The 14,016-nt window shown below is 35.4% G+C and overlaps 1 protein-coding gene across 1 annotated transcript in view; it reads left to right on the plus strand.

The window, feature by feature from the left end:
• Window positions 1–14,016, plus strand: part of UPF2 (UPF2 regulator of nonsense mediated mRNA decay) — a 97,834-nt gene that overhangs the window by 22,237 nt on the left and 61,581 nt on the right. Inside the window, exons 5-8 of the mRNA XM_059912088.1 lie at window positions 5,464–5,661; window positions 6,150–6,299; window positions 7,568–7,671; window positions 12,784–12,869. Coding sequence (XP_059768071.1) covers window positions 5,464–5,661; window positions 6,150–6,299; window positions 7,568–7,671; window positions 12,784–12,869 — 538 coding nt within the window. The remainder of the gene's footprint in view (window positions 1–5,463; window positions 5,662–6,149; window positions 6,300–7,567; window positions 7,672–12,783; window positions 12,870–14,016) is intronic.

Raw genomic sequence — 14,016 nt, forward strand, 5'->3', positions numbered from 1 at the left:
ATTCCATTGTATATATGTACCACATCTTCTTTATCCATTTGTCTGTTGATGGGCATTTAGGTTGCTTCCATGACCTGGCTATTGTAAATAGTGCTGCAATGAACATTCGGGTGCATGTGTCTTTTTGAATTACGGTTTTCTCTGGGTATATGCCCAGTAGTGGGATTGCTGGGTCATATGGTAATTCTATTTTTAGTTTTTTAAGGAACCTCCATATTGTTCTCCATAGTGGCTGTATCAATTTACATTCCCACCAACAGTGCAAGAGGGTTCCCTTTTCACCACACCCTCTCCAGCATTTGTTGTTTGTAGATTTTCTGATGATGCCCATTCTAACAGGAGTGAGGTGATACCTCATTGTAGTTTTGATTTGCATTTCTCTAATAATTAGTGATGTTGAGCATCTTTTCATGTGCTTCGTGGCCGTCTGTATGTCTTCTTTGGAGAAATGTCTATTTAGGTCTTCTGCCCATTTTTGGATTGGGGTGTTTGTTTCTTTGATATTGAGCTGAATGAGCTGTTTATATATTTTGGAGATTAATCCTTTGTCCGTTGATTCATTTGCAAATATTTTCTCCCATTCTGAGGGTTGTCTTTTCGTCTTGTTTATGGTTTCCTTTGCTGTGCAAAAGCTTTGAAGTTTCATTAGGTCCCACTTGTTTATTTTTGTTTTTATTTCCATTACTCTAGGAGGTGGATCAAAAAAGATCTTGCTGTGATTTATGTCAAAGAGTGTTCTTCCTATGTTTTCCTCTAAGAGTTTTATAGTGTCCAGTCTTATATTTAGGTCTCTAATCCATTTTGAGTTTATTTTTGTGTATGGTGTTAGGGAGTATTCTAATTTCATTCTTTTACATGTAGCTGTCCAGTTTTCCCAGCACCACTTATTGAAGAGACTGTCTTTTCTCCATTGTATATCTTTGCCTCCTTTGTCATAGATTAGTTGACCATAGGTGCGTGGGTTAATCTCTGGGCTTTCTATCTTGTTCCATTGATCTATGTTTCTGTTTTTGTGCCAGTACCATATTGTCTTGATTACTGTAGCTTTGTAGTATAGTCTGAAGTCAGGGAGTCTGATTCCTCCAGCTCCATTTTTTTGCCTCAAGACTGCTTTGCCTATTCGGGGTCTTTTGTGTCTCCATACAAATTTTAAGATGATTTGTTCTAGCTCCGTAAAAAATGCCATTGGTAATTTGATAGGGATTGCATTGAATCTGTAGATTGCTTTGGGTAGTATACTCATTTTCACAATGTTGATTCTTCCAATCCAAGAACATGGTATATCTCTCCATCTGTTGGTATCATCTTTAATTTCTTTCATCAGTGTCTTATAGTTTTCTGCATACAGGTCTTTTGTCTCCCTAGGTAGGTTTATTCCTAGGTATTTTATTCTTTTTGTTGCAATGGTAAATGGGAGTGTTTCCATAATTTCTCTTTCAGATTTTTCATCATTAGTGTATAGGAATGCAAGAGATTTCTGTGCATTAATTTTGTATCCTGCAACTTTACCATATTCATTAATTAGCTCTAGCAGTTTTCTGGTGGCAGTTTTAGGATTCTCTATGTATAGTATCATGTCATCCGCAAACAGTGACAGTTTTACTTCTTCTTTTCCAATTTGTATTCCTTTTATTTCTTTTTCTTCTCTGATTGCCGTGGCTAGGACTTCCAAAACTATGTTGAATAATAGTGGTGAGAGTGGACATCCTTGTCTCGTTCCTGATCTTAGAGGAAATGCTTTCAGTTTTTCACCATTGAGAATGATGTTTGCTGTGGGTTTGTCATATATGGCCTTTATTATGTTGAGGTAGGTTCCCTCTATGCCCACTTTCTGGAGAGTTTTTATCAGAAATGGGTGTTGAATGTTGTCAAAAGCTTTTTCTGCATCTATTGAGATGATCATATGGTTTTTCTTCTTCAATTTGTTAATATGGTGTATCACATTGATTGATTTGCGTATATTGAAGAATCCTTGCATCCCTGGGATAAATCCCACTTGATCGTGGTGTATGATCCTTTTAATGTGTTGTTGGATTCTGTTTGCTAGTATTTTGTTGAGGATTTTTGCATCTATATTCATCAGTGATATTGGTCTGTAATTTTCTTTTTTTGTAGTGTCTTTGTCTGGTTTTGGTATCAGGGTGATGGTGGCCTCATAGAATGAGTTTGGGAGTGTTCCTTCCTCTGCAATTTTTTGGAAGAGTTTGAGAAGGATGGGTGTTAGCTCTTCTCTAAATGTTTGATAGAATTCACCTGTGAAGCCATCTGGTCCTGGACTTTTGTTTGTTGGAAGATTTTTAATCACAGTTTCAATTTCATTACTTGTGATTGGGCTGTTCATATTTTCTATTTCTTCCTGGTTCAGTCTTGGAAGGTTATACCTTTCTAAGAATTTGTCCATTTCTTCCAGGTTGTCCATTTTATTGGCATAAAGTTGCTTGTAGTAGTCTCTTAGGATGCTTTGTATTTCTGCAGTGTCTGTTGTAACTTCTCCTTTTTCATTTCTGATTTTATTGATTTGAGTCCTCTCCCTCTTTTTCTTGATGAGTCTGGCTAATGGTTTATCAATTTTGTTTATCTTCTCAAAGAACCAACTTTTAGTTTTATTGATCTTTGCTATTGTTTTCTTTGTTTCTATTTCATTTATTTCTGCTCTGATCTTTATGATTTCTTTCCTTCTGCTAACTTTGGGTTTTGTTTGTTCTTCTTTCTCTAGTTTCTTTAAGTGTAAGGTTAGATTGTTTACTTGAGCTTTTTCTTGTTTCTTTAGGTAGGCTTGTATAGCTATAAGCTTCCCTCTTAGAACTGCTTTTGCTGCATCCCATAGGTTTTGGGTCGTCGTGTTTTCATTGTCATTTGTCTCTAGGTATTTTTTGATTTCCTCTTTGATTTCTTCAGTGATCTCTTGGTTATTTAGTAACGTATTGTTTAGCCTCCATGTGTTTGTCCTTTTTACGTTTTTTTCCCTGTAATTCATTTCTAATCTCATAGCGTTGTGGTCAGAAAAGATGCTTGCTATGATTTCAATTTTCTTAAATTTACTGAGGCTTGATTTGTGACCCAAGATGTGATCTATCTTGGAGAATGTTCCGTGCGCACTTGAGAAGAACGTGTAATCTGCTGTTTTTGGATGGAATGTCCGATATATATCAATTAAATCTATCTGGTCTATTGTGTCATTTAAAGCTTCTGTTTCCTTATTTATTTTCATTTTGGATGATCTGTCCATTGGTGTAAGTGAGGTGTTAAAGTCCCCCACTATTATTGTGTTACTGTCGATTTCCTCTTTTATAGCTGTTAGCAGTTGCCTTATGTATTGAGGTGCTCCTATGTTGGGTGCATATATATTTATAATTGTTATATCTTCTTCTTGGATTGATCCCTGGATCATTATGTAGTGTCCTTCCTTGTCTCTTGTAACATTCTTTAATTTAAAGTCTATTTTATCTGATATGAGTATAGCTACTCCAGCTTTCTTTTGATTTCCATTTGCATGGAATATCTTTTTCCATCCCATCACTTTCAGTCTGTATGTGTCCCTAGGTCTAAAGTGGGTCTCTTGTAGACAGCATATATATGGGTCTTGTTTTTGTATCCATTCAGCCAGTCTATGTCTTTTGGTTGGGGCATTTAATCCATTCACGTTTAAGGTAATTATCGATATGTATGTTCCTATGACCATTTTCTTAATTGTTTTGTGTTTGTTTTTGTAGGTCCTTTTCTTCTCTTGTGTTTCCCACTTAGAGAAGTTCCTTTAGCATTTGTTGTAGAGCTGGTTTGGTGGTGCTGAATTCTCTTAGCTTTTGCTTGTCTGTAAAGCTTTTGATTTCTCCATCAAATCTAAATGAGATCCTTGCCGGGTAGAGTAATCTTGGTTGTAGGTTCTTCCCTTTCATCACTTTAAGTATATCATGCCACTCCCTTCTGGCTTGCAGAGTTTCTGCTGAGAAATCAGCTGTTAACCTTATGGGAGTTCCCTTGTATGTTATTTGTCGTTTTTCCCTTGCTGCTTTCAATAATTTTTCTTTGTCTTTAATTTTTGCCACTTTGATTACTATGTGTCTCGGCGTGTTTCTCCTTGGGTTTATCCTGTATGGGACTCTCTGCGCTTCCTGGACTTGGGTGGCTATTTCCTTTCCCATGTTAGGGAAGTTTTCGACTATAATCTCTTCAAATATTTTCTCTGGTCCTTTCTCTCTCTCTTCTCCTTCTGGGACCCCTATAATGCGAATGTTGTTGCGTTTAATGTTATCCCAGAGGTCTCTTAGGCTGTCTTCATTTCTTTTCATTCTTTTTTCTTTAGTCTGTTCCGCAGCAGTGAATTCCATCATTCTGTCTTCCAGGTCACTTATCCGTTCTTCTGCCTCAGTTATTCTGCTATTGATTCCTTCTAGTGTAGTTTTCATTTCAGTTATTGTATTGGTCATCTCTGTTTGTTTGTTCTTTAATTCTTCTAGGTCTTTGTTAATCATTTCTTGCATCTTCTCAATCTTTGCCTCCATTCTTATTCCAAGGTCCTGGATCATCTTCACTATCATTATTCTGAATTCTTTTTCTGGAAGGTTGCCTATCTCCACTTCATTTAGTTGTTTTTCTGGGGTTTTTTCTTGTTCCTTCATCTGGTACATAGCCCTCTGCCTTTTCATCTTCTCTATCTTTCTGTAACTGTCGGCAGGAGGATTCTTAACCCCTGCACCAACAAGGAACCCCTCAGGGTGAATTTTAATCTGCAGGATCATTCTCTAGTTTGGAGAGATGTACAGTGAGGATAGATATAATCATGAATGGTCTCATGATCATGAAGTAGGAAATTAGTTACTTTTAATGTTCTGAGTTTAAGAAAGTGTAGTTGTATGTAAGGTAGACTGTGTGTGTGTGTGTGTGTGTGTGTGTGTGTGTGTTATACATGGTTTTCCACTCTCTACTGAAATATCTATATATTTCCTCATCATTCCTTCCCTTCCTTTCCAGTTATTTATCAATTGACCATTTATGGCAATCTGTCTTATACCAAGTTAATACCAAAAGGGGTTGCTTTTAAGGGTTTATGGTAAGATAAACCATAAACTTGTGATGATAATTATGATATAAATTGTACAGAGGGTTGCGAGTCTTAAAAAAATGCATCATAGGGGAGGTGGGACTTTAAGCTGGATGTTTAGGAATGACCAGGCTTATATATTTCTTATATTGGTTTTAGGTTTTATGAAGGTGGGCCTAATATATCAAATGGCTACTTAATCTCATATCAGTTGCTTAAAACATTTAAGAGAAATGCATCTTTATCCTACGCTTTCCTCTTGTCTGTCCTGGTTTAGAGCTTTACTTAAAACACAGTTTGTGATTTTCTGGTAAAGATGGTTACATGAACAGTCCAGAGTGCTTGTGGATTGAAGAAGCGTCTGTTAATCAAAACATTCAAGGTTCATTGGTTTTAATTCCTTGTGATTTATTTTATTGTAGAGCATAGGCCTGGAATTGATATATTTACACCTGGTAAACCTGGAGAATATGACTTGGAAGGTGGTATATGGGAAGATGAAGATGCTCGGAATTTTTATGAGAACCTCATTGATTTGAAAGCTTTTGTTCCAGCCATCTTGTTTAAAGATAATGAAAAAAGTTGTCAGAATAAAGAGTCCAACAAGGATGATTACAAAGGTAAATGCTGGAGGACAAATTTTTTTATATTAAAGTGCTATAAAGATTAGTTTCAAAATAATATTTGTAAAAATTTTTTTTTATTTACTAGTTTTGTAATACGAACATTGAGTCACTAGATTAAATGAATGACAGAATAATATGGACATCTTAATTAATTTAAGTCCACTTTATCTAATCAGCTTTATCTTCCCCTCATCTTTACCACAGATCCCCATGCCATGTATGTCTCCATTCATCAATTCATCAATCCATCCATCTGTTCATTTCTTCAGTGAACAGATGGCATACAGAATCAAAGAAGTTATGGTCTTTGTTCTCAATGAGCATAATGTATTTTAAAAAATCTGAATATATCAAATTTCTTGCCAGGTATAAATGTAGATTCTAAGACAAACGATGCAGATTTTGTGAGTCTTTGTATTTTTTGCAGCAGGATTTCAATATGACTTTTAATTCAGAGGTACTGATTCTTTGATTTCAAACAGAGGCAAAGGAACCTAAGGATAATAAGGAGGTATCAAGTCCTGATGATTTGGAGCTTGAGTTGGAGAACCTAGAGATTAATGATGACACTTTGGAGCTAGAGGGTGGAGATGAAGCTGAAGATCTTACAAAGAAACTTCTTGATGAGCAAGGTAAACACTTTTGCCAAAAATTTTAATTTTTGACTAGTTGTTTTTTTTTTTTAAAACATCTGTTTTATTTTATTTATTTTTGGCCACGCTCTGCAACTTGTGGGATGTTAGTTCCCTGACCAGCGATTGAACCCGGGCCCTCGGCAGTGAGAGCACGGAGTCCTAACCGTGGGACCGCCGGGGAATTCCCAAGTTTGGATTAGTGTTTCTACACAAAGCCCTTGCCTGAGAATATGGGTCTTTACTCTTTTATTCCTTGTTTTCCTGTTGTTTCTAGGCCATCACTTTTTTGGAATTTGATTTGGAACAGAAATACTACATGTCCTATATTATGTGACTACAAACTTTAGTGATAATCTGAATCTTAATAGATATTTCTTACACTTCTCTACTTGCTAGCATTGTCCTTAATGTATTTTAATTCTGATATAATCTTTACAGTCTTAACATAAGTATATTTGAAAGTTGAGAGATAAAAAGACAATTAGTATATCAGTTCATCTGATGTAATTTTATCTGTCTTTATAATTGAGTAATGTTTTATATTTAGTAATAAAAATATCACATTGTTAATTATTTCCTGAATACTTCCCGTCAAGTTTCTTTATTAGTTAGGATTCTTTATTAGAAAGATACCTTCTGTCAGTATTGCCTTTCTCTCTATGGGCTTCACTGTTTCCTACTGCAGATTCTGTTTATCCATGTCATGAAGGGAGGGAGGCATGGCTGGAGGCTACCCTTGGCTCAAACCAGTTAGTGACATCAGAAGAAAAGAGGGCTTGTCTTCCACAAGACTGTCTGTGTATAAGCCTCATGGAAGGACTTGGCTAGTCCTGTGTCATGCTTGCCTGTGGCCGAGAGGAGTGGTGGTGTCTGTGCTTGGGCAGCACCCTTCCCCATCAGAATCCCATGGATTGCCTTCGAGGGCAAGCGATGATCGTAATGTTAATTGAAGACATGGGAGAAGGGATGCGTGACAGATAAAAATAGCAGATCTACTATAAAACTACATGCAACTTGTGACTTCTCATGTAAAAGTTTGCCTTTTTATAGTTGATATCTGAAAGACAGTAGTGATTTAGGGTTATGATTCTAAAGATACCCACACTTTCTAGGGTAATATCTCAAAAAATGCTTCATTTTTTCATGAGTAAGAAAAGTGCTCTAGATTATCTATGCCCCAGATAACTTCTTACTGGATGTTTTTATTCTTATATTATTTATGTATATATATATTTAAACCTGTTTAAAAACCAATTTCATATTAGAACAAGAGGATGAAGAAGCCAGCACTGGATCTCATCTCAAGCTCATAGTAGATGCTTTTCTCCAGCAATTGCCCAACTGTGTCAACCGTGATCTGATAGACAAGGTATGATTGCCTCTGTGTGACTTTACTCAAGCACGTAGACCTTGTAGGATAGCTCTAATTAGGAACGTCTATGGTTTTTGGACTGTTTTGGCTGTAGAATGAACCATTTCTTCAAATGGAATCTAATATGGGAATTCAAAATAAACACATACAGTGGGAGCCAGTTTGTAGATGTTGTGTTTGGGGGTGGAACTGTCTCTAGAATCCTGTTAGCTTGACACCTCTCCCCTTCACATAGGGGTTCCTCAGTGTGGGAAATACTGTGTTAGACCAGAAGTTCTTAAAGTATGCTCTGTAGATTCCTGGTATCTTCTGAGGCACTTTCAGGGGGTCTGTAAGGTCAAAACTCTTTCCATACTAATACTAGGATTTTTTTTCCCCACTTTTTAACTGTTTTTGACATTTGCAAAAGTGATGATGGGTAAAGCTGCTGGCATTTTAACACGAATCAAGCTGCATGGGTAGCAGAATGTACTAGTAGCCATTGCCGTGCATTTGCAATTAAAAGAACAATGCTCCTTTCACTTAGGAATCTCTGATGAATCCATAAAAATTGGAGTAATTTTGTTTCATTTCAGTCTTTGAGTACACTTCCTTTTAACTTGATAAAATAAGAAGGACGTGTAAAGCACATATGCTATCTCAATATACTATCTCAAGGTTGCCTCAAGAAAAGGTTGCCTCAATCACTTGTGTGATTGAGTTGCAAGCTAAACTAGTTGCTTTTTACATAGAATACCGTTTTTACTTGAAAGAACTGATGGACAAACTGTGGTTATTCAGATGTGGGTGTTTAGCAGACATTTTTCTAACATGAACAGGTGAGCCTCTCACTTCAAGAGAAACAACTAAAAGTATTTATTGCCTGTGGACAAATCTGAGTTTCCAGCAAAAATTAGAATTTTGGAAAACTTATGTCCACCACCATAAGCTTGACATCTTCCCAGTTCTTTTCTGAAGAGGCTTTATTGGTGAAACTTTTCTGATAAGATGAGTGGTGATGTTAAATAATGTAATTTAAAAATACTATGTAAGTGTTTGGAAGATCTGCATAGCTCAGTGAACCATTGTTCTGAATTACCAGTACATAAGGTCAACAAAATCTTGATTGGATATTAAAAATTCACTCAGTGCAAGATAGACCAATGGATTTTAATCTAGCAGAGCATGAGAAGTTGATACACATTGCATTGATTTCACATTGCAACTAATGGTTAAGAAACCACCACTTGTCAAGTTTTGGTGAAGTATCAAAGAATATCTATAATTACTGAAAATGATCTTAAAATATGCCTCCCTTTCCAGCTACATATGTGTGTGAAACTGGAGTTTCTTTTTCTTTTTTTTTTTTAAATAAATTTATTTATTTATTTTTGGCTGCATTGGGTCTCTGTTGCTGCGTGCAGGCTTTCTCTAGTTGCTGCACGTGGGCTTGTTGCGGAGCACGGACTCCAGGTGCTCGGGCTTCAGTAGTTGCAGCATGCGGGCTCAGTAGTTGCGGTGCACGGGCTTAGCTGCTCCACCGCATGTGGGATCCTCCCGGACCAGGGCTCGAACCTGTGTCCCCTGCATTGGTAGGCGGATTCTTAACCACTGCACCACCAGAGAAGTCCCTGGAGTTTCTTCATATACTTCATCCAAAACAACATGTCACAACAGATTGAGTGCATAAGTAGATACGAGAATCTATAGATATGAGAATTTAAGGTATCTTCTGGAAGAGTACCACTCTTCTGTCACTAAATTCTTTTTTCATTAAAAAAAAATTTCCGGGGCTTCCCTGGTGGCGCAGTGGTTGAGAATCTGCCTGCCAATGCAGGGGACACGGGTTCGAGCCCTGGTCTGGGAAGATCCCACATACCGCAGAGCAGCTGGGCCCGTGAGCCACAATTACTGAGCCTGCGTGTCTGGAGCCTGTGCTCCCCAACAGGAGAGGCCGCGATAGTGAGAGGCCCACGCACTGCGATGAAGAGTGGCCCCCGCTTGCCGCAACTGGAGAAAGCCCTCACACAGAAACGAAGACCCAACACAGCCATAAATAAATAAATAAATAAATAAATAAAACTTAAAAAAAAAAATTTCCAAAAAATGTGAACAACTAATAGATTTATTGGTATTTTTATGTGAATTAATATTTTGAAAATTTCTCAGTTTTAACTTCTAAAACAGTAACTGCTGATATACATATTAACCCACAAAAACAAAGTTCTTTCAGGTCCTTAATCATTTTTAAGAGTGTAGAAGACTCTTGAGACCCAAAGTTTGAAAATCATTGCTTTAAATCATTTTTAAGTCAAGGTGTAATGTAATCTTTTATCCTTTTTTCTCCCCATAATGTATTGAGGGTTCCCTATAGAGTACTACAGACATCAAGTTGTTTTTTGATTTTCAGCTTGTTTAGCTCTTCTACAAATAATTTAGATGTGTTTCAGTAACTATTCATATAATCAAATAGGCTTGAAAAAAATTCCAAATTGGCTAATCACCTCTTGGAGTAATTAGGTCAATGTACAGTTTTCAAAAACTTAGTAATTACAGCATTTATTTCTGTTTTCTGAAGAGATAGTGTCTTTTTTTCTTTCATCTTAGAATATAGCAGAGACTACCTTTTAAACAACTGCTTATTTTCCTAAGGTTGGGATATGATTGAATTTTTCCCCTGCTAAATTTTCATATATTCACTGGCTATCAGCAGGATGAGAGATACCTTGACATGCCTGCCACACCCTTGCAGCCATTTTGAGTGCTATCCTGAAAGTTGAGTGGGAAGATCTCATGTGAATCTGTATTGGAAAGTATCCTGCAGTGCCCAGCTCAGTAATGACCATATGTTAAATTCTGGGTTAGCTCTTGGAGGTTCAGATGGAAAATAGGAGGTTACCCTGCCCTGTTGGACCCCAGTGGGTTCCTCCTGGGAGTCAGCTTCCTCATGAAAGGAATTTTTTCCATCTATATTGGCAGAGGTCCAAATGGCTTAAGAGGGAAAAGTAGTTGAGAAATAGAAAAATCTAAGAATTCTTTTGAATTCAATACTTACGTAACAATAGATAACCCGAAGTGAAGATTTCTTTTAGGTGACTTCTGCAGGTAATGTCATTCATGGTGATGCTTATTTCTGCATGCATTTGATGATCAGAAGAGTTTATTTTTACTTAAAAAAATAAAAAATGATTGTTGAACTGTCTTTCGTTTACTTACAACGTTTTGAAACAGGTTTTCAAAAACTGCTTGTTGAGTTGTCAGGCAGCACTTGTAACCCAGGCAGACAGACACCACCCCAGTGATTCCTTTGCTTTCATTTCTCCCCAAAGGGCAGGGCTGGTTAAATCTAAGAATTAATATACATGTGAAGCTTTTTTTTTCTTTTTAATTTCCTCAAATTTATTAATTCTGGCGGTTTTCATGTAGTCTTTTATTCATTTATTCTACATATTTATTGAGCCACCACTGTGTGTACCAGGCATTTACATGTTTTACGAACTCCTAATCTTTGCAGTTTTGAGCATTGTAGTCTTTTTCCATCTAACTGGCCTTTGATTATTGTGGTAGGAAAAGTGTTTATTGCCTTTTAAAGGATAATGTTCTAAAATAGTTATTGAAGTACATCTTATTTTTTGTTTCCTAGTTTATGTTGAAACATAGGCCATTATTAGCCATTAAAATTTTTTCTTTATATTTTTCAAAAAATGTTGATTTGAGGGGGGTGTGTGTGTGTGTGTGTGAAGTTTTCCAGTGTTAACCAATTTTCTTTTCTGAGTACATGACCTTTGGGATTTTTCTTATACTAGTCCAGAAATTTTCAGTGTTTCATATGGTGAATTACTTGAAGGAACTTTAGTATATTTTCACCTTTTCTCTTTGTTATTCTAATTAGCTGTAAGAAGCTTTAATGTTATAAAATATAAACTTTAATGAAATTTATTATACTCCCTTTACAAGCAGAAGAAAAAATTTACATTGGTTTTACTTTTGACTAATAGTGACAGTTTCAATCTTGGTGAATACTTTCAATGTGAGTTAGTTTCCTGGGTTTGAATCTAATCACCATTAGTTGTGTCATTTTTTCAGCAAAAGTTTTAATCAAATGGGAGGTGTTTCAGTGAGTGTATTGTTGAAGAGTTGAAACCCTTTGTAGGGAAATCTGAGGATCTTTGTTACCTGATCCTCAAATCTACCTAAAGATTGGGATTAATGATAAAATAATCATGTGAACCTATGGAAGGAAAATACTTGAGATACCCAAAAGGATATTTGATAATAGTTTTTTTCTTTTTAAAGTATAACTTAAACTTGTTATTTTCTTAAACCATGTATATTGAAAATCTTTAATGTTTAAAAAATATATATACCTGTATTTAAAAAATACCAACTACTCATAGTTTTGTTTTCTAATGGCTTCCCGGAACATACACTTCTCGTAGCTTTTCTTCTACACTTATATTAGATGTTAGACATATTGATGAAATATTGAACACATTTTTGTTATTAAAATATAGAATAGTGGATTGCTATACTAAATAATAATTATGGATATTTATTATAGTCCTATGATGTGGTTTCTTTAGTTTGTTACCAGATCTGATTGTTGACAGTAAACATTTTTACTCAGTGTTGAAGCACTTACTCTTACATGTTTCTGGGGATAATCTGTGTCTGTGTCTCATACATAGTTGGTCTTTATTCTTTTTTGGTTATCCTTATTAGCATTAGTAATTTTCTTGGTTCCTGGCTTCTTGTTACTTTGTACATTTTACCAGAAAACTTTCCTGATATTAACATTGATTTATGAGATCAAAAGCATGGATTGCACATTTCATATAGTTATTTGCCAAACATGTCATGGTGGGTCTTCAATCTACTCACTTGAAGTTCTGTTTCTAACACTAGGTTGCAATTAAAAAGTTTATGAAACATATATTTTGAGATATAAAAGGAGAGAGGTTTTAAGCTTAGTGATCTTTAAAGTTTGGGATATGCTTATAATACTAGTGTCTTAAAACCATTGTGAACTGTTTAGGAACTATTAGAAATCCATTGTAGCATGCAGGGTTTCTGCTTTCAGTAGCTAAATGGATATTTTTTTAAGAAAAAAGTTTGCTTTTTCTCCTATAGGCAGCAATGGATTTTTGCATGAACATGAACACAAAAGCAAATAGGAAGAAGCTGGTCCGGGCGCTCTTTATAGTTCCCAGACAAAGGTAGGTAAAAAAAAAAAAAAACAACAGTAATTTCTTAGTGTTTTTACCCTGCAATGATGATTGTAAGGTCTAAGTTCTTATTTAATTATCTCTTAGAAAATATCCCTTGTCAACAGAACTTATTATCATTGTTGTTAGCATATTTTCCAGAACTTATTTCTCATTGATTTTTGTTCATGAGCTCTAGTGGGAATATTTCTTCTGATGCTTTCCTGTTATTTTGAGAGAAAAAATTTAAGAATTATAGGAACTTAAATAACTTAATCATTGCTAGAAGCAACTTGTTTGCACTTTTGCCTCTGAGGAGAAAAAATAATAAATGGTATATCTTTTTTTTGGAGAGTTTTTATTTTGTGGAAAGATCAGACTAAATTGATTGTATCTAATTTTTAAGAGTTGTGTTTAAATGAAAAATTTCAAGTTTTTTTTTTTTTGTAATTATGCTAGTTTGGACTTGGAAGTCACATTAGTGATTATGTTGCTGGTAATTCAAGAAACATATTCCGTTTCATAATGCTGGTAGAGAATTCTAATGCTCTAACTTACACTAAATTAAAACCCCTACTTCACCCGCATATTTTAGGACCACAACAGGTCATAGATTGTTGACCTTAGGAACCTGGAGGAGATCCATTTCTGTTTATTCAACAGTGAATAATTAAAGGATTTTGTTAACTATTATCATGATTACATACATCATAGCTAAGATAGATACTTTCCCCAGAAGATATGGATTCTGAGGGACTTCACTAAATATTTCTTAAGCAAAATTTTAATATGGTTCATTCATTGGTCTCTTAAATGGTAACATTTCGCAGTGAAACCAAATCACTACTTTTTTCCTTTATATTGGTTTTTATCTCCTGTCAGCAGCAGCATTAATGAGCATTTGTTTTTTCATTTTAGTGGGACAAGGGAGATGGAATGTGCTAACATAGTGAGTAGATAATTCAGAATTATCTAATTGAGAAAATCATAGATGAATTATTTTTATTATGTAAAATTATGTACTGCATTTCATCAAATCTTAGGTGCCATCAGTTATGAGGTGCATCATTATTTCATGTACAACTAAGAAAGAAAAGAATATTGCCAGTTACTTTTAAGCCTTTGATTGTGAGACACATTCTACTTTCAAACTCAAAAT

This window comes from Balaenoptera ricei, chromosome 2 (assembly GCF_028023285.1).
Source record: "Balaenoptera ricei isolate mBalRic1 chromosome 2, mBalRic1.hap2, whole genome shotgun sequence".
NCBI classification, from domain to species: domain Eukaryota; kingdom Metazoa; phylum Chordata; class Mammalia; order Artiodactyla; family Balaenopteridae; genus Balaenoptera; species Balaenoptera ricei.